The sequence below is a fragment of the Cephus cinctus genome, unplaced genomic scaffold, assembly GCF_000341935.2.
Source record: "Cephus cinctus unplaced genomic scaffold, Ccin1 Ccin1_scaffold0404, whole genome shotgun sequence".
Lineage (NCBI taxonomy): Eukaryota > Metazoa > Arthropoda > Insecta > Hymenoptera > Cephidae > Cephus > Cephus cinctus.
In genome coordinates, this window is record NW_014333088.1 from 173,973 (window position 1) to 200,387 (window position 26,415).

The following is a 26,415-nucleotide window of genomic DNA, read 5'->3' on the forward strand; positions in this document are numbered from 1 at the left end:
TAGTTTTTCCGCATTTGACGTTTTCAACTTAATAATACCTACCTATAACGATGGACCTTAATAATTCTCGACTGCTAATTGTTCTAAAAATTTTCAATATTGTAATTACCTGCGATAATATCTGTACGTCTAGTAAAAAAAAATATGTGATTTCTATATCAATTTGAAAAACTTATTTTGCATAAATGTGAATTTTTATCTCGTTCCACTTTTGTGTAAGATTTTTTTTCTCATCGCGAAGAAAACATTTCGTTTTTTTGCTTTAATATTTTTTGTATCTTTCAGAATGCAATTCCGGCTGGTATATATACCAAGGAAATTGTTCTCGCCGCTGTCCAGTTGGAAGCTATGCCACTTTCACGGAAACCAACACGGAATGTGCATCCTGTCACTACTCATGTGCAAGCTGCATCGGTCCTGCAAACGACCAGTGCACATCCTGTCACGAGGATGCAAGCTTTTTATCGGAAACTTCAACTGTATCCCAGTGTGTTCTCACGACAATAGCCCGGAGAGTCAGGACTACCAGTTGGTACTACTGGATGTGTATTTTGCTGGTAGTAAATTTAGTAATATTTACTAGCGTAGTTATGTACCGATGTGTATTGGTAATTCAGAAGAGGAGGCAAGTGAGCAAATTTTATTCCTATACGAAAGTTGCCTTTTCACCGAGTGATGACACGACCAAAGATAGTGACAGTGTGAAAACGGAATTGATGAACTATGAAAGCGAATGAAATCTCCGAAGTTTTTGATTCTTCGTTAATCCGTTATTGTATATCACCCACATTGATAAGAGTGATTATAATGATACTATAAAACGGGTAATCCTATGTAGACACACATTCTTTTTTTAGTACGTTAGGATTATAATTTGAGACCAGACGAATTCACGCCCCTACAACTTTGGCTAGTGCGGAGTGGTCGTTTTTTTTCCTCCATTAAATCAGGAATAGAGCCAGGGAAACGTGGATAAAGGTGAAAACCTAGGGAATTTCATCCTGGGGAGCTATCAGCGTGGAAAGAGAACTTTTTTCTTTGAAAAGCTCAGCATTCAGAATATCTGAAAATTTCGGAGAGACTCTCGGACCCGGATGAGTGTAGAAGTAATTTAAAAAAATGATATTTGGAGAATTGTGATCTTGTAATTTAGACAATAACTAGCTAATTCATTCAAGATGAAAATTACGTTTAGTTCTGTAATCAAAATGAATGACAAACATAAGTTTTCTGAATATAAATACATATGTTTTCTAAATAAACTATAATACCATTAGAAGATTTGTTTCTAGACAATTATAACTAGGATGAACCAAATTGATTACAGAATTAAAACGAGCCTGTACACAACAAATAAATAAATATTTAAATGAATACGTATCCAAATTATATGATTGTTACACGTTTATAAGCAAAGGTGCACGAAGCTGTAATTAGTTGAGACTGTCTACTAGTTTTTAATCTGTGAATCATGCCATTCCATGATAATGTCGGTAATGTGACAATGTTTAATATTAATTGTTATTTTATTTAGTATTTATTATAATCCTAAATATTTTTAGTGGTGCTTAAGAAAAAATAAAAATAATTTAAATAATTCCTCTGTTAGTTGTTACTGCTTGTGCCACGTGCAAGATGAATCCATTAAACTACCTCTGAAAAGAGAAAAATTTACTAGCGTTGAATTACCTAATTAGAAATCAAATTAATTACCCGTCTGTTGCGTTCAAAATTCTAAATATATCTAACAATACATTTTACATTGGATGCAACAAATTCAGCCTCTCCAGAATGCTATGAGATGTAACCTGGTGTAAGTACAAGCAACAATTTAAGATATAGCAATTATTAATTGATTATAAGTATAAGTGATTAATTACATCCGCTGATTTCAGCCGGTGAAAAAAATTAATCATTGGCTGAAATTTAATAACCGCAACCATAGTTCAATTACAGAATATACCCTTAGTCATGAATTAGATATGTAGACTGAAGATGGAAATATGCTTTACGGGGTCACAAGGGGAAAGGATTTAAGACAAAAGCTGCGAGTCCTGAGATTATCATGCTCAGTACTCTGAGGAGAAACCTTAGGAGCAAAAGGAAATCTTATCGAGCGATGAAAAATACGCAAAGGGTAAGTTAAACGCGCAAGGTCTACCCTCATTCGAGAATTCATCGTAACGAAAGACGGGACACTTCGAAGGACGATATTTGATGGTACAATCTATTTGATCGAGTAAGCTCAGCGGGAATGGCTCTTGCAGTCATGTTTAGAACTACTTGCCCTACATAAGAACAGTTTGCCATTCGGATCCCAGATGTCGACCGCATTGGTATTAAGGTCTAATCAATGACCGTTCAAGTGTCTAGTTGTACCCATCAGATGGCAGTGCCGAATCGCATCTCAATCGGTAATGTCGGATTCTACATTATTGGCTTTCATCCCTTCAGACGATATTGATTATAATCATGGGGAGGTCTTTACTATAGTTATATAGCAGAGAAAGTCCGAAGTAGGCTAGACGACTTGGTTTAATAATGTCGCGATGCGTCCAGGTGGCGGTATTGTCGTTTAGTTTCACGACGCGTGCGTCATATGTATTTCTGTAAACTCTAAGGGTAGAATGTAATTTCTCTCTCTCTAACCTCCTCCGTACTTTCCTTGCTATGCACATCCTAGCCGCTGTTTAGTTAAATGTCAACATCTAAAAAGAGAGAGAGCTACAGACAGAATTATGTGATTGGTCCAAGTTATATAAACAAGTGGGGGCTGAAACCTGTGCCTAGGATTGTTGAAACCACCAGCCATACGTCGTATTGGGACCATACCTATTCACTTGAAATTAAATAACCCGTTAGTTCAATACAAGTGAATTTATTAGACAGAAGTCCCGATCCGTGAGTAAAAATATCTCTCATCTCCTCGAAGAACAATTACAATCAGGTAGGTTTTATTGACAAAAATAAATGTGGGGCTATTCGATGGCTTACTACAGCCCTGTCTGTCTCTAGCTTCATCCTTTTTTAAATTTGGCACAAGAACCGACGGCTATGCGCAGTCCATACTAGAAGTCGATGGTGGAGAAATACCGCTTAACAGGCGGGTTGGGCTCGAACCCGCCCAAAATGTATTTTTGTTCGAAATTCGTGCGGTTTTTACTGATATCCACAGTTTTCTGTGTTGGTAAGTGTTCCCACCTGTGACTCATTATTTCCGTTTACTTGAAATGTCGAAAGGAAGTGCATTTGTCTTTTTAAAAAAAAAATCATCCTCAGGTCTATGCTCCGAAGATGAAGAGAGGTTGGTCCGCGACCTTTTTCGAGGATACAACAAACTCATCAGACCCGTCCAAAACATGACACAGAAAGTCGACGTGAGATTCGGTCTGGCCTTCGTACAACTCATTAACGTCGTATGTATTTTTTAATTACTCGTGGAATTCAATATAAGCGCATAGATTATTCATTAGGCATTTTATGATCTCCAGTTCACTGAATTTTCAATGTATTACCGATCGATTTCTACGTGGTTTTACATTCAACTGATTTTGTTTTCTCTGGCATGAACTAGAATGAAAAAAATCAGATCATGAAATCAAATGTTTGGTTACGATTCGTATGGACCGACTATCAATTACAATGGGACGAGGCCGATTACGGTGGCATTGGTGTTCTACGATTGCCACCTGACAAAGTTTGGAAACCCGACATTGTACTGTTTAACAAGTAAGTTAATAAACATTGAATTAGGTTATTATGAAACAAGAAGTTTTTTAATAAATTAATTTCATAAAATAAATTATTTTTATACGTTCCATTATTGTCCGGTTAATCTTACTTTCAATTAATTCAATAATTACTTAATTAATACTGACGTCCTTACAGTGCCGATGGCAATTACGAAGTTCGGTACAAAAGTAACGTCCTCATCTACCCGAATGGCGAAGTACTCTGGGTACCTCCAGCTATTTATCAAAGTTCCTGCACCATTGACGTGACGTACTTCCCGTTCGACCAGCAGACATGCATTATGAAATTTGGCTCATGGACTTTCAATGGCGACCAAGTATCCCTGGCACTTTACAATGACAAGAATTTCGTTGATCTCTCGGATTACTGGAAAAGCGGCACCTGGGACATCATAAGTGTCCCGGCATACCTAAACGTGTATAAAGGCGACTTCCCAACAGAAACCGATATAACTTTCTACATAATAATTCGCCGAAAGACACTTTTCTATACCGTAAATCTGATTCTGCCGACTGTACTTATCTCGTTCCTCTGTGTCTTGGTGTTCTACTTACCGGCTGAAGCTGGCGAGAAGGTAGGATTCAAGAGATGCACAAATTCATATCAGTTTAACATTTTATTCTAATTGAGTTACAATTAAATGGGAGAATTCGATGGCAACTATCACTGCAAACAATGAATTGAGCAAGGAAATTTGTATACTGACTGATCTAAATGCGAGACTCATGCCTTAGCCTGCTCTTTAATCTGTAATTCAACATTGTATCCCATTGTATTAGCCTAGGTGAAAGTGATAAAATTTTATGAAAAATTTTACAGGTTACACTGGGTATCAGTATTCTTCTGTCACTGGTCGTGTTCCTGTTGTTGGTCAGTAAAATTCTACCGCCCACATCCCTCGTGCTGCCATTGATAGCTAAATATCTACTGTTCACGTTCATCATGAACACTGTGAGCATCCTCGTGACGGTGATCATCATCAATTGGAACTTTCGCGGACCCCGAACACACCGAATGCCACAATTGATTCGCAAAATCTTCTTGAAATATCTGCCGACTGTCCTGCTGATGAGACGACCCAAAAAGACACGTCTCAGATGGATGATGGAAATACCAAACGTCACGTTACCAACCTCAACATATTCCGGAAGTCCTACAGAATTACCAAAGCACCTGCCATCCTCGTTAGGCAAACAGAAAATGGAAGTCATGGAACTTTCTGATTTGCATCACCCCAACTGCAAGATCAATCGGAAAGTTCATCATACGACAGGCGCATCTAGCACTGCTGGCCCCGGAAGCGAACCACTCAGCGACCGCAGAGGATCAGAAAGTTCCGATTCAGTTTTGCTGAGTCCAGAAGCCAGTAAAGCTACCGAGGCTGTTGAATTTATTGCCGAACATCTTAGAAACGAGGATCTCTACATACAAGTATATCAAAAATTGTTTTTATCACTTTTTTTTAAATCAGAATGTAATTCAATTTTTGGTCTAGACACGCGAGGACTGGAAGTACGTGGCCATGGTGATTGATCGCTTACAGCTCTACATCTTCTTCATAGTAACTACTGCTGGTACCATTGGGATTCTCATGGACGCACCGCATATCTTCGAGTACGTCGATCAAGATCGAATAATCGAAATATATCGTGGAAAATAAGATAGTTAACTTCTTAAGCCATTCACGAAGGGATGACTATCTTGGAATAACAGGTAATCCAAATGGATAAATACAGGAGCAAACAGGTTTGCCTTAAGGTATCACTTCGTAAAGCATTCGATAACGACTTATGTATTCGCCGCCGCAAAAAGGAATCAATTCACTTAAAAATCATATATTTCTGGTGGAAAACTGAATCTATGAAAGCTGAAGCTCCAGAACAGCAAACCTTACAATGTCATTGATATCTAGAACTTAATCTTTCTTACAAATTAGAATCCAATCGATTCAGTAAGTCCATCTACTAAATTTTGTATAGATTAATATGGAACACTGTTTCCGATTTTATGCAAGTCTCGTTTTAACACCGGAAGTACCTCTGGTCTTTCCTCTAATTTGTAATCTAACGAGTTTATCAGTTTGACAATTTTGTACAGACATTTGCATTTATGTGAACTGGCCCATGTGCATGATCTTTTTTTTTTGACGATCGCCACCCTTTAAAATACTCCCACCACGTGTTTTATGCGGTCTTATCTAAAGACAACCTGGCGAAGTATATGTTCAGAAAAGAACGTATAGAGGAGAGAAAGTCACACAACGATTTTAAGATGAGTGTACCAACAAAATTCTGAAAAAGACATTTTGATAATTAACGCAATTTTTAGTGATAAAGTGTAATGTTTCTAAATAACATCATCTGTAGAGTGTCAGTACGATAATCAATTTTTTAATATCCCGAAATATTTCGTCGATAATACATTTCCATCTTATTTTAATATTTTTTTCAATATCTAGTAGTATCCAATTAACTACCGGATACAGTCTTCCTCGATTAAAACAATAATTAGAATTTATTAGTGAAAATGTTCCAGTCTATTCATAATTAATCACTGAGACAATTGAGGTAATTGTACTTGTTATTAATTTCTTAAGATTCTTTAATTGCTTCAAAATAAACAAAAAATAATAATTGCATGTCGCTACGAATCATTCCGATCATTAAATACAGGCGAAAGACAAAATTGTCAAAAATCATTGGAGCGCTTCCACCTTGTAAATATTAATCGATGTCAAAAAAATTAAAATCAGTCAAGCGCGTATGAATGAAGCGCCAGCTGAAGTAAAAAAAAAGTCAAATCACTCTCCTAGTCCAAAAGTACTTTTAGAAAAAAAAAGAAGCATTTGATTATTCCTCATTATAGATATCATTAATCCGAATGACAAATATATTCATACCAATTAATAATCAGTCGCAAATCATAAATATGAATGATTGCGCGCGTGGTCCATCAGTGCGTATGTGTGTGATCTGTAATATGTTGGATGAGAAATGATTGGGAAAAAAGTCGTGAAAAAAGGATTCATGAATCATAGGAGCTTCCGTTATACGAAAGTTGTTAATATTAATAAACAATATTAATGTTACATCGTTATTTCTAGTTAGTCCGCAGCAAATGTTAATCGATTTGTTATCGCGTTAAAATTAGTTAATTAAATGCCTACGATAATTAATAATTAAGAGAACACTCATCGATATTGGATGCTATGTCATATAACGATCCAATTGCAAATCATTTAGTAAAATAGGGTTTCTTATAATTTTCCTACGATTTAGGTAATCCATAAAGTGATAGATATTCGTGATAGCAAACAATAACGTGACATATTAGCGATAAGTAATTAACCTCGATGATTAATCGTGTAACGCAACTAGGTCGAGTACAATGTTAACGATTATCCAATAAAATTAAATTATACTGTAACTACCAATTGTCTAATATTATATTAAGATCCTTGGAAGGTTCAACTGCACTATTGAATTAAAATTGAAAAAACGATTAAGGTGTTGAGAAAATTGGAAACTGACATTTCTGGAAAGGGATTTATTTTCAGGACATAGAATATACAAATATGTCCTTAGTACAGAACGCAACAGGAATTTTATTAATTTTGATGCGAATAAATACGCATCATTATTTTCACTTGGTTTATTTCAACAATTCATAATAACGTAATAATGATAATAATAATTACAATGCGGCGATTATATACTCACCATTTAACAGGGATTTCTTATATTGATCAACGTTGCCACACGTGATAGCCCGGCATTAGAAATATACCTTATATAACAAATTTTAATTTAGCTTCAATATGAATTTACTATTATTAGACCGGGCCGTCGCTGAGGCATTAATTTAAAAGTCACGTGACAATCGCGAAGTCGTGCAGTCGCACCATCAGTCCCCGAAAATTCGAAAACTTCATTTATTTATATAATTATTATTAATTATTAACACGCTTTTAGCACGCTATTAGCACGCCTGTGAAGCCAAGTGTTTAAGAGCAGCCAAAAGTATAATTTTAATTAGGAGGAAAAGTAGAAAAATTATTAGCCGAGCCCACTGAATCGGTTCAAGTACAGATAACTTAAGCGTGCTTGCCGATAGCTGTAGATGTACATATGACGTAACGTAAAAAAAAAAAAATGAGCGACTTACAAATGTGCATCCATAAAAATAATCTAAGGAGCACGTTATGCACATGACTGGTCGATTATCTTTGTTTCGTTACATTAAGGTTATTGATAACCAGGCATACATACAAGCCGAAAGATTACTTGTAATTCGTTTAATATTTAACCTATATTAATTCGCGCATATAGACGCAAGATGGCAGCACAAGTTCTCGCCGCACGAGCGCCAGATGGCGTTGACCGTTATTTCTAAAAAAAGAGCAGCGCGCCATAATTTGAGTTACCCATAACAACTACGATCTCGTATATAGCGATGGCAAACTCTTTTAAGTTTAGTATGGGACTGTTGGAACGACCTGTAGAACTCGTGACGATCTTTTCGTTTTAAAGTATAGAGGATAAAAGTACGGAAGAGTTAGACTGAGTTGTCCGTACATACATACAAGTATTTTTTTTCCTCTTTCTCTCTCTTTCTCTCTTTCGCTCTCGCTCTTTTTCTTACGCGCACGTTCTCTTTCCATCATGCATTCTCTCGTATATTCTTCGTCATAATTGTATCATACAGGGCGTTTTAGCGAGGACGATACTTGGGGAACATAACAAACATAACTTTCCTTCCCATTTGTCTTATTCACTGTTATCATATATCTAGCCATATTTACGGCATAACATAACTTTGCATCCGATTTATATGAAGCAAAAATTGTTAATGTATAATATTGATTAATCAACTGTTTCCAGTAAATTTACTAAATTACGAAAAATGTTTTATATATTTCATTACATTGTTCTTTCATTCTTTTTTTTTATTTATTTATATTTTACTATACTGTTGATGTAAAAGTCCTCACAGAAAATCCCTCTGATAAAACACACTGTATTCGGATCCATGCAAAAGAATATTATATCCACTTAATATCCATTAGACATTTATGGAATATACAATATCTATAAAATGTCCCACCGGATATGCAAAGGATATATACAAGGTGTTCGTTATGAAACGCACTGTACTAACACCGTTGCATTCTTTGTCAAATTCTAAGGAATACGTGTATTTTCATTTTTTATTTCATATATCAAAATTTCGAGATAATCAAGGTTGAAGTTGCAGTAATGCGACCAATCAGAACGCATTTAAACGGAACGTAGATGACGTCGCGAGTTAGCCCACAAGGCCTGCTTACACTAGGCCGATAACACTAAGAATATCGTCTCTTGCATCTCACTCAATAACATGCAGATAAACAGGAAGACTACGACGTTACTCTTAGTGTTATTGGCCTAGTGTAAGCAGGCCTTGCGGGCTGCCTTGCGACGTCATCTACGCTCCGTTTCAACGCGTTCTGATTGGTCGCACTACTGCAACTTCAACTTTGATTATCTCGAAATTTTGATATATGAAATAAAAAATGAAAATACACGTATTCATTAGAATTTGACAAGGAATGCAACGGTGTTACTACAGTGCGTTTCATAACGAACACCCTGTATATTCAGTGGAATACGTTGTTTATATTTATGTCGTTTAGAAAAAAAAATTTTCCTTTTTATCATTTCGTTATCGTTATTATTGTTGATATCACTTGCAATTATTTTCCAAATACCTTCGACAAACCCTTTCCATCATTCACTCGAATAGCCTTTTTAGAAAATTTCCAACTTTAGGGGATATTTTCAAAAAATGTCAACATTAGCATCCTCACCATTTGGTATTCTTTGGTTTAGAGAGAAAGTGACCTGGATAAAGTTCGACCCTAAACTCTACCTAAATCATCTACCGTAAAACCACCTCCTAGGAATTACTGTCAAAGTTTAATTATTAACGCTACCTACGCCGCTAGTATCGGATATATGCTAGCACTTTTTTTTTTCATTTCTCATTTGAGTACTCGATTATTGATTATTGATCATCGAGTTAACGAGTTTGTCGTATTTTTTTCGCCTTATGTCGATTATTTCTCCTTCTCATTCATTATTTCACGTTTCGCCTTTTGCATTTAACAATACGCATACGATTCTCATTGTTATTTATTTAGCATTCGATAGTTTAAATATGTATAGATTATGTTTAGCGGTACATGTTTTATAGTTCGATTTTTTTAATTCAGAAACTTTTTTAATCCATCTCATTTATTGCCTCCCATTCCGTTACCTTCCTCGGTATTTCTTTTTGTCCTACCAACAACACTTTTCCTTCTCATACTCAATGACAGCCAGTTGTACGAAATTAAAGAAGCTCCTATATACAGGGTGTACGAAAAGTTCGATATCAGATATACATATACCACTGGAGTCGTCGTAAAATTCTGAAGAAAGCGGTATTTGCATAATTAAAACATTTTTATTGATTGAAATTGAAATTAAAAATTGAAAATTTTCACCAATCAAGAGCGTTAGCTGATCGACAAAAATTATTACAGCATCGAATTGGCATAGCATTTCCTCATTTTTATTTGATTGGTGGAAATTTTCAGTATTTAATTGCAACTTTCTTTAAAACCGATTAAAATTTTTCAATTTTATATGTACCATTGACTTCTGAATTCTCATACGGGACTTTTCGGACGGTCTGTATGTATATTTATTTTCTGGTCGCAAAGTCTTGTAAATTCTCCTCAACAATAATGGCGAAAAAGAAATAAAACGTCTTTGCCGCTGCAAGAAAAATTACTACGAGTCTCGCAAAGGATTATAACTCGTGAAAATACTCAGTCGCGACCACATGTGCACTCATGCGTTTAGAAGTCCACCGATTAGGGATCGTTGAATAATTTGTCAAAGAAAAACACGCACGAAGAAGTCAATAACTTCCATTGATTACTCATTACCGTACGGAATATAAGGAAGTTTTACAAGCGAACTTCCTAGATTTATTAGACGACTCGTAATAGTCAAAATACTTAGAAAACCAAATCGTTGATTGGTTATGTCGAGCGAACGTCTGGTTATCCGAATTTTGACACCAATGTGACTCGTTTGTCTGATATGAGAAAAGCTATATAATAAATGCATTGAAGTAAATTACATTTTTTTACGAATTTTCTGATACGAATAGAATTTCAAATTTCATTGTTTTATATCATTCGTTTTGATTTAAGAGAACCGTTCCGTTTTCGTACTTTACTATTTTAGATTCCGTACAAGAATAATATCTGCTTTGTTTCGCAATGTGTACGTTCCTAACGGTAAGGCTTCTATAAATAATAAATTTACTAATTCCATTTCTCATGCACACCCTCCGTTCGCAAAACGAGAAGAAACGTAGAAGAGCTGCCCTTCTACTACTCCCTTCACAGTTATTAGATCAGAGATTCGAAGACCATCGACAATGCTAGTGTATACAAAACGAAGAAAAAGTTTTCGATAATTTATAGAATTTTAAGGAATCAAACGTTTAAAGTTCCAAATTTATGACAAAAAAATATCCGTGTTTCCACATTTTCAATATGTCCTTCAGTAGACACAATTAGTTACACTTGCAAAACGTAGCCCTCACTGTTGACATCAAAATTTCATACACTGAATTGCAAACTGACGTAAGTGAAATGCTTTTGACCAGAGCACGACCCCAGTTGTATTTTTCCACATGGCTATTCTCATTCTTAACTTTTTACTTCACTCTCTTACTATCTGCCTTTGTTGCGCAACAATCTAAAACTTTTTCCGAAATTATTGTAACTTTCACATTTTATATCTTACAACCGTTTAAAACGCACACTTCTACGTTTTTTATCGTTTATTTTTTTATTTGTAACATTTTATCATCAACAACGTTAATTCGCAATATTTCCTTGCCTTCTTCAGCTTTATTTTCACCCTCATTATACCTTCCGTCTAATACTACTATTGATATTATTAATAGCTTTTATTAAATATTTTTCATTTCCTCTCTACTTCCTTTTTAGCACTCCTCAAATTTTTAACTTCTGTCTTTCATAAGACTTATTATTTTTCTTTTTTTTTTTTTTCATTTTAAACATTAAGGTATAACTTTTAATATTTTATTTAAGAGATAACGTGATTGGTTGTCGCGTCATTGCCGATGGCCAAACGTACTTGAAATTCAAAATTTCTTGGATAACCTCCCTGTCTTCAAACTAGTTTTGAATTTTCAACAGTCCTGATAATCTGTTCGCTTACGAAATTCGAACAAATCCTTGCTTTTAATTTGTAATATAGCATAAATTTGTCGAAATTAGTACAACGTCAAAAATTATTCTGAAATTGCATTCTTTGTAAAACCAAAATGGCCAAAAATAGATATTGAATGAAATTTCGTTTACAAGTAAATGAACGAATTTCTACATTTGTATTCTTTATTTAAAAGTTTAAAAAGACAGAGAAGTGACCCATTAATCTAAACAAGTAGCGTGAATTGTAAAATTACTTAACCCTTCGCCAGTGTGGTAAAAATAATTACGTAAAATGTGTGGCGGGGTTCTCCGAACCCAAAAAAAAAGAAATAAAGAAAACATTTAAACTATAAATTATGGGACGATTATATAAATACACATAGTAAAATTAATATAAATCCTTAGAAACGCGAAATGAACAGACGAAAACAGCAACAGAAGCGACAGATATGTAGAACGATGAAATGATTGCCCCAACATTTATCGTTATTCGAACAAAAACGTGCATGTTGGTGTGTCCGATACTCCACCACACACTTTAAGGGTTAAGGGGGGAAAAAAATACTTTGAAATTCTTTAAAAAATTCCCTCCGCCGTAACAATTAGAAATATTGGCATAAAACTTTTCTCAGTCAACGAGAGTTACTAAGGCCCAAAATACCCGCGAGCCAACTATAATCGGTGCTCCGATTGTTTAAATTTTCTTATTAAAAACCAAGAAACCAATAAAAAAAATTATGAAGTCCACGCCACCCTATATAACCGCATTATGTATATATTTTTCGTATGAATATGTCTGCGTGTATGTATGTGTACAATTGTACGTCTATCCACGTGTATGTAGTGTAATTTATTTTCATTCCGGTTTCCTGTTTTTACATTTCTTCCTCATTCTATCTTCGTCCAGCATCTCAATATCATCGACACCTTCATCTTTAATTCGCGGTCAATAAGTCCTGTGTCTTTCATTTACGTACATACTAGTGATACGGATAATAAAATTCACTGGCATTTGAATCACCTTGGCAGTTCATTGTGTCATTGAGAGTATAATGTGTGCGCTTTGCATATATATATTTAATATAATTAATTAATTAATTATCGTTAATTATTTTCCGTTTTTCCAGATTTCCTTCTGCTGTTGCTGCTCTCTCATTTCATATGGGTAAAATGATTCTGCCCCCCAATTACGCAAAATCAACAGAGCTCCGTTGTTATTCTATACACGTGTGCGATCGAAGAAAGCGAGTCAAAAAAGGAATGGATAACCAGCGTATAAAGAACCCAAAAAAAAAAAACAACCAAAAAGAACAGAATATAAAAATAAAAGCAAAAACACTTTCGGTAACTATGAAATTAAAAGAAGATGCAAACATATAACTCACAAGCACACACAAATACGCACGCACGCGCTCGAACGCACACACAGGCACACACTCGCGCAAATAGCCAGAGATTCTCATCTCGCGTAATAGCTTGCAAAAAATCAATTCTTTAGTAAGAAATTCTTCGGACACCTCCTACTCCCTATTTAATACTAACACGCAAGTGTATCGTAACGTATACATGCACGGGATACATTGGATGTTGGAAAATTTCAAGATTATTTAGCATAAAAATGGCTGCACTTTTTAAATGAGGTAGAAATAGTATTCCGTGTAATTATATAGACAATATACGAAATTTTTAAATATAAATTCAATAATTATACATAGCGCGAATGCTGTTCAATCATCGAACCAATCTCCCGTACACTGTTACAACACTTAATTTTATAATAGAGAATTTTTCAAATCGCCAAATATAGCATAGTCCTGATGATATACACTATGATACACATATACGTATACGATACGTCACGCGTGTCACGCATCTGCGTGTGGTACGAAGCTGCGGATTTAATGCGTCAATTGAGTTACATGCATTTAAAATATTGCATCTGGTAGGTTATGCAAGAAATGCACGCATGCAACCCTAACCACAAAACCGCAGCAACGTGTCCACAGGACGACAGTGTGTCATCTGCCTGTAGGTATAACACTACTACGTTCATTTCGGTTCTTTAAATACATATTGCTAAAGCGTTTTCATAGTATTTTATCATTTCTTTTTTGCCTATTGAATGAAAATCTCGTGAGACGAAGTGCATACGTATTGCTTCAATTTCTAATCCCACTTTTCTGCTTCTAGTTTGTTCTCATATTTTCTCACGGACTGACAGCAGTAAAACACTTTTGCATTGTCGAAAGTAGGAAAATTTGAAAATTCCATGATCCTCTTCCATTATATGCATCGACTCTTCCGTTTTCTTTTCTTCTTTCCGATTCTCCCATCTCTCATTCCCCCTCTTACGAATTCTCTAATCATCCCCATCATCACTTCGTCCTCGCTCGCGTGATGACGACACGTGACCACGTGCACACTACGTAAATTAAACTTTACAAATCACGTGACGATTATATGCGGCGCTGAGAGTAGGACGGTGATAGTTGCGATGATGGTGAACAGAGTAAAAATGATTAGGCACATCCTGTCGATCACCATCGCCGCAAATTTCCAGTCATTTGTCACCTTTGTGTCCAGGTCGTCGTTCTTCAGTTTGTCGGTGATTATCTGGGAAATAACAATATTCTCAGATTACCTTAAAGCCTCAATGTAGAGCTGCATTTAATTTATCTATCGCCATAGTACCAAAACAACAAATGATACAGGCACGTTTGAGGTGCTCGAAAAAGGTATCCTTTTCATAATGCACAAAAATATGTCTGAAACGTTCACGATATCTTTTAAGACATTTGAACACCTTTTAATGTTTATGATATACATGACAGCGCTTTTAAAGATATTTTAAAAAGTACGCTTCTTTTTAATAGTTTCTCGAACCCCTGACCGTTCGAGTTACGTCCGTGACGAATTAAGGAATTGCATTAGATAAGCATATGTTGGCTGAAGCCAGCCAATTACGTAAGTAAGGTTTGCCATAGTTTGCTTGATTGAAATCAAAATCCTCTAACTATCATTTTATTGTTCCGTTACAATCGGATTCAAGAATTGTTCACGACTACTAATAAGCCCATGTCAAATTAGTCGATACTTAAGAGAAAGAGGTAATAACAGTCGTTTCCTTATTCAGAGAGCAATTGCCAACTGGAAAGGTTCTTCGATGTTTGACTTGGCTGTATCAGCGCAGCTCAAAAAGTAATAAGCCTTCCCAAACATTCGTATAATAGCGAAACCAAGTTTCCGAAGAGTCAGCAAACCGCTGGTGATTTTACCAAGTTACCCAGATAGATTAGCATAGCGAAGCAATACCCCAAGTCAAAAAATCCTGAAGATCAGCTCAATCACTCAATTACCTGTATCTCTAATGTTGGAGGAAAATAATAGCTTAAATCAGAAGAAAATGTCCATAGCAATAGATCACGACTCTAAAGGAACACGTTATGATATTTAGTAAGAAAAAGTCTTCTGAATTTGAATTTACAGTTGTGGGTCGATCACAATAGTTTTGTATTTAACTGTTATATGTTGAACATAGTGTATGTAGCTATTTCGTGAAAAATGTTAAATTTAATTCCTACTACCTATAGATAGTGTCGCGAATTCTTCCCACTCTCCCGCTTCCTCCTCTTTTCTCGTTAAATTCTGAAGCCATGTATTATATTTACACGAATCTCTATCATAATAAACTAAATATAGAACCAATTGATCAATAATGGAGAAACTATAAAATTACCTTGATCTCCTTGAGTATAAGTATGAGCTCGTATCTGGCACAGAAACAGGCGCTCTGCAAAATAGTCTCAACCTGGGGCGCAGCTGCCTCCGGAGGATGTTGATGGTGATGCGGAGTATGACCAACTTGATGACCGGGATAGGAAGAGTGAGGCAACGGCGTAGAATGTTGATGATGCGGCGTTGTCGCTGCGTGGCTATGGTGATGATGGGGCGTCGTGTGGATATGACTATGCCCATGGCCCATTGTATGGTGATGCGGCCCTGGTGTACTATAGACATTGTTCAGTAAATTATTGTGGGAGGCCAATGCGTTGTCCTCCAGATCTAACACGTTCGCTAGTAAAGACTTGCTACTACGCTGATGAAGTTCCAGGTCGCCGTATGCCTTGCTGGTACCTGAAACGACAAGAGGACAACCGCGAGTCAATAAAAATATATTTCACACCTTGTTCTTTTTTGGTAGGCAAAAATAATATTTATTTACCGGTAACAGGAGAAGGTTTTTGAGATTTTTGAGCATCCTTCTCCTCTTTCTCAATCGGTCTCGACATGCCTAACATGCAGGGCAGCCAATATAGGAAAACAACCCTTACCTAAAAATAAAAATCATAAAGCATTAATTTTGTGCTTTAAAATATAGGAATGAACAGATTTTCCTGGCTATGGCAAATGCATAAAACACTTCCATGCACAATGTTCCTTAGACACTTATAAATACAGTTTACGTCAATTAAAAACATATATTTACCCATTCAGACATTTCGTGGGTGTCTGCATTCCGATGATGATAATTTAATATGAGAATAGTACTGACCACACTGCTGGCCACCATAAACATTATACAGTTGAAATAAGTTCCTGAAAATAACGATTTTCACTTTAGACAGATAACATACGCGAATATCAATTTTCAACGAATTTTCCATAAAAAGAAAAAAGAACCAATTAAAAGAAAAAAGTTAATAGATTCGCAGAGCCATTACTAAGAGCAGAACAAAAATGCGAGACCCTTTTCAAGGACTAGCTAGAAGAGCATACTAGTAAAGTCTCGGAAGGACTTGCTGATGATAGTAATGATAGTAATTCTCTGGAGCACAGTGATATAGTGAAAAAGATAGGCACTATCATTTGCCTCGTGTCTCCTCCAGAAGAAGAGGGCTAGTAGAAGAGCAAGAAGTATAAGAAGTATCCCTATTGTTTGAAGGAGACAGTCAAGGATCCATATGGTTGGCACGGCACGAATTTTTTTACTCGTCATTACGTTTTTTCTCATTCTCCCCAACCCTTCCTCCGCGTCTCTTTTTGTTGGAAATTTCCATATTTCAAGTCCAGTCCTTAACTCACCTAGTAACGGCACAGCATCCGACGTCGCTGGCATTGTTTCAGCCACCATATTCAAGAACACCGTCAAAGAGAGCAGAATGGTTACACCTAAAAGACGACATACACAATCTCTTTACTTAAGAGGTAATCGCAGTTTCTTACTTAATTATCGCAAGTGTAGAACATGCCCTTAACTTGAAAATATATATATTTTAAATGACTACAAAAGGACAAGTAATTTATGTCATATGGACTCCAAGAATTCCTCATTAGTATGATAGTTCCATAAAGCAGCTTCGTTGGGTCATCAGTGTTCTAGTAGTTAGTTGTGTGCATGACGTGACGGTATAATTATTGTTGGGTTTCTGCGAGCTTTAGGAACTCTTTCTGAGTAGGATATAACATGAGTAAACTTTGTGCTCAAGTAGAAGTGGTCAACGTTGCGGCAGCCTGTCGGACTTCAAACTGTTGGAGCTGGCTAACGGATTAGCTAGTCAACCGTAGGACTTAATACGTTCGTTTCCATAACGAGTAGAAGTATCAACAAGAAAAATAACCGTGGAGAATAGAACCAAGAAAATGACTTATGCGTAACAGTTATTATTCAAGAGTAATAAAAAAAAAGACAAGAATAACACGAAGCTCATCCTTCCAACGTACCAAGTGATAATTTCTCGCCGGAATCAGGTGGTAGTGTAAAACCCAGAACAGCCATACTCGCGATCAGGACGCAGGGTACAATCAGATTAAAGAAGTAATAAAGTGTACGACGTCTAATTATAACCACAAATGTTATGTCGATATACGGTTCCGGGCAGCAATTATAATAAATCTCGTTCCTCTTGCCAGGCACACCTGAAATCATTTAGAGGATATAATGACTTTTCAAAAAATCTCATTCCCATATATATATATCACTGTCAAGTATTTTTATCACGATAAGCATACGAGTTATTAGCAAATTAGACTTTTCGTACGTCAATACGCGTACATGCACGCATGTACACATATGAGTATAATGAAATTTGCAGACTCCGCATTTACCCAAAAGATCCCATTCCCCGTTCGTTATGAAACTAGTTATATCACCACCAGCATCGTCCTGTAATTGCAGATCCAACTGAAATTGAAAGATCACACGTTACGCTAAGAGATCGGACAGACTGTTGTATCAAGGATCGTATGGATCGGTATGATTTAAGTGAATACCTGAAAGCCATTATAGGTCCAGGAACCGAATTTCATCTCGCAGCGCTGATCGTCAAAGGGGAACCAGGTGATGTCTATCTTGCAAGTGCTCTTGAATATACCGGGTGGCACGTATAAGCAGGTTCCATTGTTCTTGACGACGACGTTCGTTGGATAAGTGCCGTCGAATCCTTCGTCGGCGCTGAAACGATCACAGAAGCTTTATTAATTAAATCGATCGAACAGTCCCTCGATAATATCGAGACGATAATCATCGGATTGCGTCACTCTACAGTTCACAAGGGTTCGAAGCTTCAGTCGCTGAGCTGACCGATTGATTATCAAACGAAACAAGTCGAGTGCATTATTAGCTCTTTATTGCATAGGGTGTCTGACAATAAGATATATTGAATATATCGAAAGACCAGTAGATGTAACATGAGCAATAAATTGCCCCATATGTGCATACTCTGACGATATGCAATCATTGCTCTTACTATTGGCAGTCCAACGAGGATTTGCTAATTATATTTAAAACGATTAAATGCATTGACGGCTCAACGCCGATAAGGGACGTTCAGTTATTTTCGCAGATAGCCGATAACCCATCAATATATCCACTAGACATAACGCATTAATAAATTCCATATTTTTAAACTGGACTGTAACGTCGAAATTCCACAAGCTTCGAGAAATTTATTGAAATACGTATCAGTAAATTTCAAAGATTCCTCTATAAAGAAGTAAATATCATACGATGCAATAGTGTGAAAAACCTGTTATATTCCGGTGGTATTACTAATTTTTTATTGTTTCTCAAGAAATCAATCGATTACAGGATCGATCAAGATGCTGTAAATCGATATCATAGTAATATCAGGAGCATGTATAAAAATGTGTATGTAACTGACAGGAGCATACGAGGAAGATAGCGTTAAGATCATAGCACGAAATGAAAAATATAATACAGAAGAAATCATAGGTCAGTCGCTAAAAGATCCATGAAGTTATGCACGTAGTGATATCCAAAGCAAAGTACAAGAGACAGAAAGGAATAGGGATTTTCTCAATGTTACTTCATAGAAATATACTAGTAGAATAGCGCAGTGGAGTGCTAGTACATTACAGTGCAATGGTGCTGCCACCTACACGTGTATAAACGCTTTGAAATATATATATATATACACACACACACGTCTGTGCAGCATTATGCTCGAGTGGTTGTGCCGGGCCATTTTGAACCCCCATACTTGATACGACCCTGCATCCTGGACCGGTTAGGATTGGTTGGAGTCTAGCCAGTTGGCCGCAATCCAATCCGTTATTTCATTCTTTTAGAATCTAGCCTGTCCCCAGCTACACGGCGTCCCAGGATCCCACTTTTATCTCCTTTATACACCGGGATGAAGGAGGATGATTTGGACCCGCCCAAAGTTGCTGCTATTTTATCGGCACTAGTATCACTACACTGCTACCAGTACAATACCATAAACAGTAGGTGGTATCGCCAAGAACAGCGACAATATTATCATTTTCTTATAGGAATATTTATTCATTAAATTTATATATATTTCTATATAATACACTGCAATGTTGAAGTTAAAAAACTTTCTTCGATATCTGCGGTCTTACTTTTGTCATTGACGCGTATTAAAATTCGGCATATTATAAAGTTATCATTAAAGAATATAATTGACACAGCTGATTTTGACATTTGACAACGACTGATTTTTCGAATTCAATTGCTGTTATATGAAAAGGAAACATCCAGCCAGTAGAAAAAATCTTTCTATTATACGTATCCTAAAAATTTTATCTGCAGTTTAATAGCTGCTTAATTAATCAGCATACTTCAGTGCGAGAACAACATTCCACGGTCTACACGATATTTTTTTTTTAAATTAATTAAATTGAACCCAATACTTCGAAACGCAGTCTCGTCCCTCTCTGGTGCAAGGGAGTCTGTTTACAGAGTTCCAATACGACAGTCTAAGCAACGATCGGTATAAAAATTGAATAGGATAGAATCCAAGATGAATTATAGCACTGAATTGTAGCAGTAGGATTCTATTAACAACAATTACCCTCGGTCGGTAACTCGCGTGTATAATCATTCAGGACCAAAGCGTGAAATCCAATGGTAAAGACAATTGCTTGACAGTGCTATACAAAATTTGTATATTGTCATATAACGATTTATTGTATAGTAACAAAAAAAAATGTACACAACAAATGCGTCAGATACGACAAAATTAACGAAGTAAAATATTACGCACATTCAGTACCGACAAAAGACCTAAATCAATGCCCGAATAATATCTAAAACGTCACGAATATCCACGAGCATGCTCTCTCTGATGGAGTTGTAAAAAAATACTTTATCAATCCTTATTTACTCCACTTTGAGTTCCTTGAGCATTTTGCTGTTAAAAGCAACGAATTAAGATATAAATTAGTTCGAGAAAGGATTGAATCTTCATAGTGCACCAGCTCAAATAACAATTCAAAAAGAACATTTGGCTCCGAACGAACCACCTTTGATTATCGGTAGACGCCGCGGTGAGGTTATGTCAGCACTGGGGTAACTGTCTGCGACGCCAGTTACATACCTAACCTAAATTCGTTGGGATATGCAATACGCGTTCCAGGTTTGGCAGCCGAAATTCCATAAAAGGTCACGAGGAATAGTTGGTAGAATGCACCAACGGCCGTTCATTATGTATCAGCAAACATGAACTTAATCTGCTTTGGCTTGCATTTCAAATACACGTGATGGCTAATGCATATTGCCTTTGGCGCCAATCCAAGTCTCCTATGCAGTCGAGCCATCCTAGCCAATGTAAACTCATTTTGTCATGTATTAAGCGGAACGGGCCTATCCTAACCTACGATAACCTAAGTCCTAACCCCTTTCTAGAAAATCACATCAGTGCACCATTATTCGTTCGTCCCTGAGAAAATCTTCGGCGAATGAAATAGCACTGAAGATTCCACAAATCGAGTCCCGAGACTGAATTGCGATTGCGAACATTATATAATATATTAATTGTGAAACATCAATTTATTAGCAGCTATATCGCGCAACGGCAATGCTGGCTTAACGATGCGCTAGTTAGGCTAACGTCATAGTAAAAAAAAAAAAAAAAAAAAAAAAATTAAAAAAAAAAACGAGTCCCGAGACTGAATTGCGATTGCGAACATTATATAATATATTAATTGTGAAACATCAATTTATTAGCAGCTATATCGCGCAACGGCAATGCTGGCTTAACGATGCGCTAGTTAGGCTAACGTCATAAAAAAAAAAAAAAAAAAAAAAACAATTAATAAAATTAAACCGGACCTCGGTTATCTTCATTCGGGACTAAGTCGACCAATTATTTTAACGCGTGAAAATACAATTGTAATTGTTGGAAATTACAAGTGACCTATGCGAGTAATCAGCGGGTCATATTTCGAAGTTAAACAGCCGTGTGTTCCCATTATACACTGCGGTTGTTTATGCGGTAAAATTACCAAAGTAATCGAGCGCAGAAGCAAGAATGGCGTCGAGCTGCGGATGCACTTGGGAGATGCATCTGTTAACGGGGTTTTATCCGTGGCCATGCAACTGGCCCACTGTCTATGACGAACAAAAACAAAAGCAACGCTCAACGAACATTACAAATGGAAAATTAACGTGCGCTCGCAATACGTTGATCAAATTGATGGAAATGAAATGCAGCTGCGGATCGATCATGGGACCGGTGCCAAAAGTGGATAATGCCGTGGATATTGCAGTTGCGACAGATAGCAGCAATCAGCCGTCTGCAGTTTTACAAAAATAAAAATAAATGATCGCACGCTTGCTTCAGCAGAATAAAAAAGAAGAATTAGGTAATGCACAATGTATCATTAAAGACTTGTAATTAAACAAGAAATATGTAAACAGTGAACGACCATTTTTTAAGCACAAATCAGTCGCAAAAAGAAAAGAAAAGAAATTGCAAAGCCAGTAGGTATGGTTATCGAATGGTGTCGATAACGCGCCAAGTATTTCGCCTTTCGGCGTTTTTCAGTCTTCGCTTTATATTTCCTTTTCTCTATTTCTTTTTCTTCTTTTTTTTCTCCACTACCACCCATCCAACCACCCATCCACCTCCCTTTGGTTTCCTTTGTCCACGAGGCGCACGGCCTCCCCAAAGTGCATTTCCCTTGTTTTGCCTGTCATTGTTGTGCTCACCTTCATTCCCAACTACTATCTCGGCAAGTCTGCATCCGTGACTGCAGCCGCAGCTGCGCTCGCTATTGCAGTAGCAGTTGCATCCGCATTGGCAGAGTCCACACCCTACTTTACCGCGAGGAGAGAGAAACGCTTTGGCTGCAATGACTGACTTTCCAATCTGCATTCACCCATTTTTAATCAAACCAACCCTTCGAAACCAAGCCCCGGCACACGTGCCCGAATGCACCAGTTCATGCACGGAGATCGATGCCAGGAGTGAGGGAAGGGCTGATACTGTTTTGAAAATTTGAAAAATAAGTTTTTACAAAAAAAAAAAAAAAAGGAACCAAAGCCGCTTTTCCTCCTCTCTCGGCTCTCCATCAGACTGAATGACAAGCCGCATGAGTGAATTTAAAAAAGATATCATAGCTATCAACGTCAAATTCTGCAAGTCTTCGGAATCCCTGCGTGCAACTGCAGTTGCATAGAGACTTGGATACACAGATAGGTAGATTGCAGTTGCATAGAGTATATGCTTATCTAAGCATCTAGTCACGTGATCATGGCACGTCCATTTGGATGAATGATGTCTTACCTGTTGTACATGAGAACATCTGGTTTCCAGAGTCTGTGAGGCGGTATCCTGAGATCGCTCACTTCTCCGTATTCCGAGGTGTTCCAGCACATGTTCACGTCGATCCATTCCTGCGAACAGGGAATTCACTTTTAACCGAAATTACACCCAGGCAGTTGCAGCTGCTCGTTACGTCATCGCTGTCCGACTCCTCTCTCATTCGCAGATCGCCACTTGACTCGTACACGACTTTCACCTTTGACCGATAACGGCTCCACGGCTGCTCTACCTACCGCTCTCGATTATACCACGGATACTCATCGCGTCACTACTCGGGGAATGCAAATACTGGCTAATTACAGGTAATTCGCTCTCTTGGCGAGAGCTAATTACTGGTCGCTTAATTAAATTCTTTTGTCGCGTGTAACGAGGAGCTCCGGCTTTCTGCGTTTTTAATTCCCCGCCACGGGTATAGAATGTTCGTGAATTTCTTCTTCTTATTCGCCTCTTTGTCCTTTTGAAATTATTTTTTTTTTTTTTTATCATAATTTCACGGATCGGGATACGAAAACTTTGATACGTCTCGCAGTTTGGCTTTCGAGACCGTTTTCATGATTTGAGGTTTTCCGTGACTGCGTTACAGTACCGTTATCGCACGGCATAAAAATTCAATATTCGATAATTAACAAGTGCAATCGTCGTGGGAGAATGGGAATTCGCTTTGCAATAACAATGCAAGCTCAGGAAACAAGTTTGTTAAATCGCGTGAGGCTCGAGAGTCTAAATTGAGTTTGAGTGAATTTGCCTGGAAAATAAGATTCCGGTGGATCTCTAGTTTAATGCTTTTGCATTCTCTCGACTTTCCGCTTACCATACTTGAGTCGCGCCAACACCCAAAAACCTTTATTCTCTCCCCCCTCTTGCCCCTCTCTCTAATTTCACAGTCTGCGCTCGTTGTACTGCTTTTAATCCATATATCACGTTTACGCTATATCTTCTTCGTGCAATTAGTCCATCTTAATTTTTATCAAATCCCGTTATAACTTTCCGCTTGCGCTTGTACCACCTTCTAAGGATATCTCGAAAATTTCCGCAAGATATCGCGAGTCCTTCGCGCAGAATTAATGGCAGAAGTTACGAACCCAGGAAAACGGCTCGCCAATTGATTACGAATCGATTTCACGTTGATGCACAAGAGTGAGCTAGGAAATTGAAAAAAAAAAGTGCTCGAAACGAAGGAAACCCTCGTAAACAACTAATACCTGCAGATTGCAGTGAAAGAATTCACACTGATGGGAATCGCACGATCGTGGCTAATGGAAGAGTAGATGAATAAAACATATATATATATATATATATATAAACATATATAAACTCAGGAAATTTCTATGCGGACACAAAGTGTGAAAGAAAGAACTACGATTTCACGTTAATCGACGAATTGATAGGAATCGAAATGGGAAAAGGTGAATTTACGTAAAAATAACAAAAAAAAATAAAGAAATAAATAAATTAGCGAAAGAAAAGAAAACGCGAAAGGAATGCAGAGAACGTAAAGATTCCGGCGTCCCTTTCAATTACTCCGCCTTCTTAAAAATATTAATCCGTATTGCTTATAAAAGAAATTTATTTCGTCTGACGTAATTTGAGAATAAAGCACTTTATTCGAATCATCGAATAATGGAAGACAATGATGATAATACAAGTTTGATAAGAGTAGTGTCTATTGTCAAAGAAAATTTAGCAATACCACTGATAATATCAATTCCCATGTGTCGTATTGGATGAATGTCACGTGACTACGATTACGTGACTCGGGACGGAAGCTACCAAGACAATTGGAATTCCGTGAATTCGCTCCTGTCGGTCGTGTCTAATCGAAATTGTTGGAATCTGCGGAATTCCGTAACCACCCTCTCTTCTGACTTTTAGGTGGTAACTGTGTATAGATATATATATATATATGTATATGATATTATATATATCCGTATATAGGCCAAGTACACAAACCCCCGTGTGGTGAAAAATATTTCTTTCGACTCGACCGTCGGAATTTGAATGTTTGAAATGAATTTTCTGTTAAAAAAAAGATATTCCTGAGTACTCTGCTTCGTGATTAGAGTAAAATTATTCGTCTTTTCGCACAATGAAAAATATTTAATCTCTCGGCTGAATGTCTGGTGAGCGATGTAAAAACTTCATGAAAAGCAAATAATATGGAATTGCCTATGAATACGTATGCTCTCCCATTGCACTGACGTAAACGAGCGAATTAACAGGAGAATCTACATCGAGCTACGAGTTATGTGCACAATGTGATTCTAAATCTCGGAAGAGATATCTTTGGGAATTTTCTAGAAAATAGGTCAGCGCATCAAAAGTGCTCGGTATAACCGGTTAGTGACGGTTCGGGAAGTCTCGTCGGACCAGCCGCAGATCCGAGCGCTAAATACGAACGCTATCGCCGAAAGTCACCGTAAACCGTAAAACCGCAAAACGAATTTCTCGAGCGTGCCCGAAATTCCCGAGTCTCCTGCCTGCTTCTTTGGGATTTTTTCGGTAAAATGGGTCACTGGACTGAGCGACCCGTAACTCCTTCCTCGCGACTCCCAAGCGCATTGTACATCCTACGAATCTGTTTACGTGAAACAGCCTAACCTTACGTGACCCGAAGTGACGTCACGAGCCAATACAAAAAGCAAACGGAACAAGGCAAACAAAAGGCAGACAATTTTCAACGAAGAGAACGAGCGACCCATAAACGGGTGAAAGAAATTTCTAAAAAGAAATGTCAATTGTAGTGTTATTGACGGACACGACAAAACGATTCACAATGTAATTTCCCAGATGACCCTCGAGAAGATTGAGAATTGTTCCGAGACGAGTTGGACTCGATGACGAGTCTTCGCTGAATGCCCGCCCTGAGTAGCATCTTGGAAAATTTCTTCGACGTTTTCCTGTCGCGACGACGCCAAGCGAAAATTCGACGACTAACTAAATTGTCTGTGAAGTCTTACAAAAGACCGGGGCATCGGGGTCGAACGTTACGTGACTGACCTAATTTTTCATCGAAAATTTATCCAATATGACAGACAAGTTTTAACTCCCCGTTTATCGTCTTACTTACATGCTTAAGCAACCTCCTTTTACTCTATCCTTCCGTACCTGAGCTTGACCTCGATATGTGAGGTCAAGCTCGTTCACATCATTACTTGCAGGTCAATATAGAAATACGACCTTAGGCCTAGTGGAAAACTTTTTCGATTATTTGTAATGACCTGAGACGCCTTAAGGATTACGAAAATTCATAACTGTTACTGTAAAACGAAAAAAATTTATTTTCTATAACACCCCCCCCCC

The 26,415-nt window shown here is 37.2% G+C and overlaps 3 protein-coding genes across 16 annotated transcripts in view; 2 read left to right on the top strand and 1 right to left on the bottom strand.

Annotated features, from left to right (window-relative positions):
• The window catches only part of LOC107267449 (furin-like protease 1), a 115,906-nt gene extending 114,309 nt beyond the window's left edge, over window positions 1-1,597 (top strand). For all 12 annotated transcript variants that reach the window (XM_025084797.1, XM_025084796.1, XM_025084801.1 and 9 more), the window contains one exon: window positions 286-1,597. In XM_025084797.1, the coding sequence (XP_024940565.1) occupies window positions 286-583 (298 nt within the window). In that variant the 3' untranslated portion in view covers window positions 584-1,597. The remainder of the gene's footprint in view (window positions 1-285) is intronic.
• Window positions 1,598-2,624: 1,027 nt separating this feature from the next.
• On the top strand, window positions 2,625-7,179 carry LOC107267452 (acetylcholine receptor subunit beta-like 1). The gene is made up of 7 exons (XM_015739203.2): window positions 2,625-2,947; window positions 3,016-3,187; window positions 3,280-3,416; window positions 3,575-3,729; window positions 3,889-4,327; window positions 4,573-5,184; window positions 5,249-7,179. The coding sequence occupies exons 2-7, from the start codon at window positions 3,079-3,081 to the stop codon at window positions 5,411-5,413; spliced, it is 1,617 nt and encodes a 538-aa protein (XP_015594689.1). The 5' UTR covers window positions 2,625-2,947; window positions 3,016-3,078; the 3' UTR covers window positions 5,414-7,179.
• Window positions 7,180-9,425: 2,246 nt separating this feature from the next.
• The window catches only part of LOC107267485 (neuronal acetylcholine receptor subunit alpha-7), a 41,381-nt gene continuing 24,391 nt past the window's right edge, over window positions 9,426-26,415 (bottom strand). For 2 of the 3 annotated variants that reach the window (XM_015739276.2, XM_015739275.2), the window contains 9 exons: window positions 23,077-23,186; window positions 18,299-18,479; window positions 18,134-18,209; window positions 17,750-17,944; window positions 17,111-17,197; window positions 16,515-16,624; window positions 16,251-16,359; window positions 15,765-16,162; window positions 14,474-14,641 (listed from right to left, as the gene is read on the bottom strand). In XM_015739276.2, the coding sequence (XP_015594762.1) occupies window positions 14,474-14,641; window positions 15,765-16,162; window positions 16,251-16,359; window positions 16,515-16,624; window positions 17,111-17,197; window positions 17,750-17,944; window positions 18,134-18,209; window positions 18,299-18,479; window positions 23,077-23,168 (1,416 nt within the window). In that variant the 5' untranslated portion in view covers window positions 23,169-23,186. Of the gene's footprint in view, window positions 14,642-15,764; window positions 16,163-16,250; window positions 16,360-16,514; window positions 16,625-17,110; window positions 17,198-17,749; window positions 17,945-18,133; window positions 18,210-18,298; window positions 18,480-23,076; window positions 23,187-26,415 lie in introns of all 3 variants that reach the window. The other variant, XM_015739274.2, reaches the window with a different exon arrangement.

What these genes read in the sequence shown, in the direction of transcription:
- LOC107267452 (XM_015739203.2), top strand. Translation starts at nt 3,079, where the DNA reads ATGGTGGAGAAATACCGCTTAACAGGCGGGTTGGGCTCGAACCCGCCC. An exon ending in ATCCACAGTTTTCTGTGTTG is followed by an intron (nt 3,188 to 3,279) that starts GTAAGTGTTCCC and finishes AATCATCCTCAG; the next exon opens with GTCTATGCTCCGAAGATGAA. An exon ending in CGGCTGAAGCTGGCGAGAAG is followed by an intron (nt 4,328 to 4,572) that starts GTAGGATTCAAG and finishes AAAATTTTACAG; the next exon opens with GTTACACTGGGTATCAGTAT.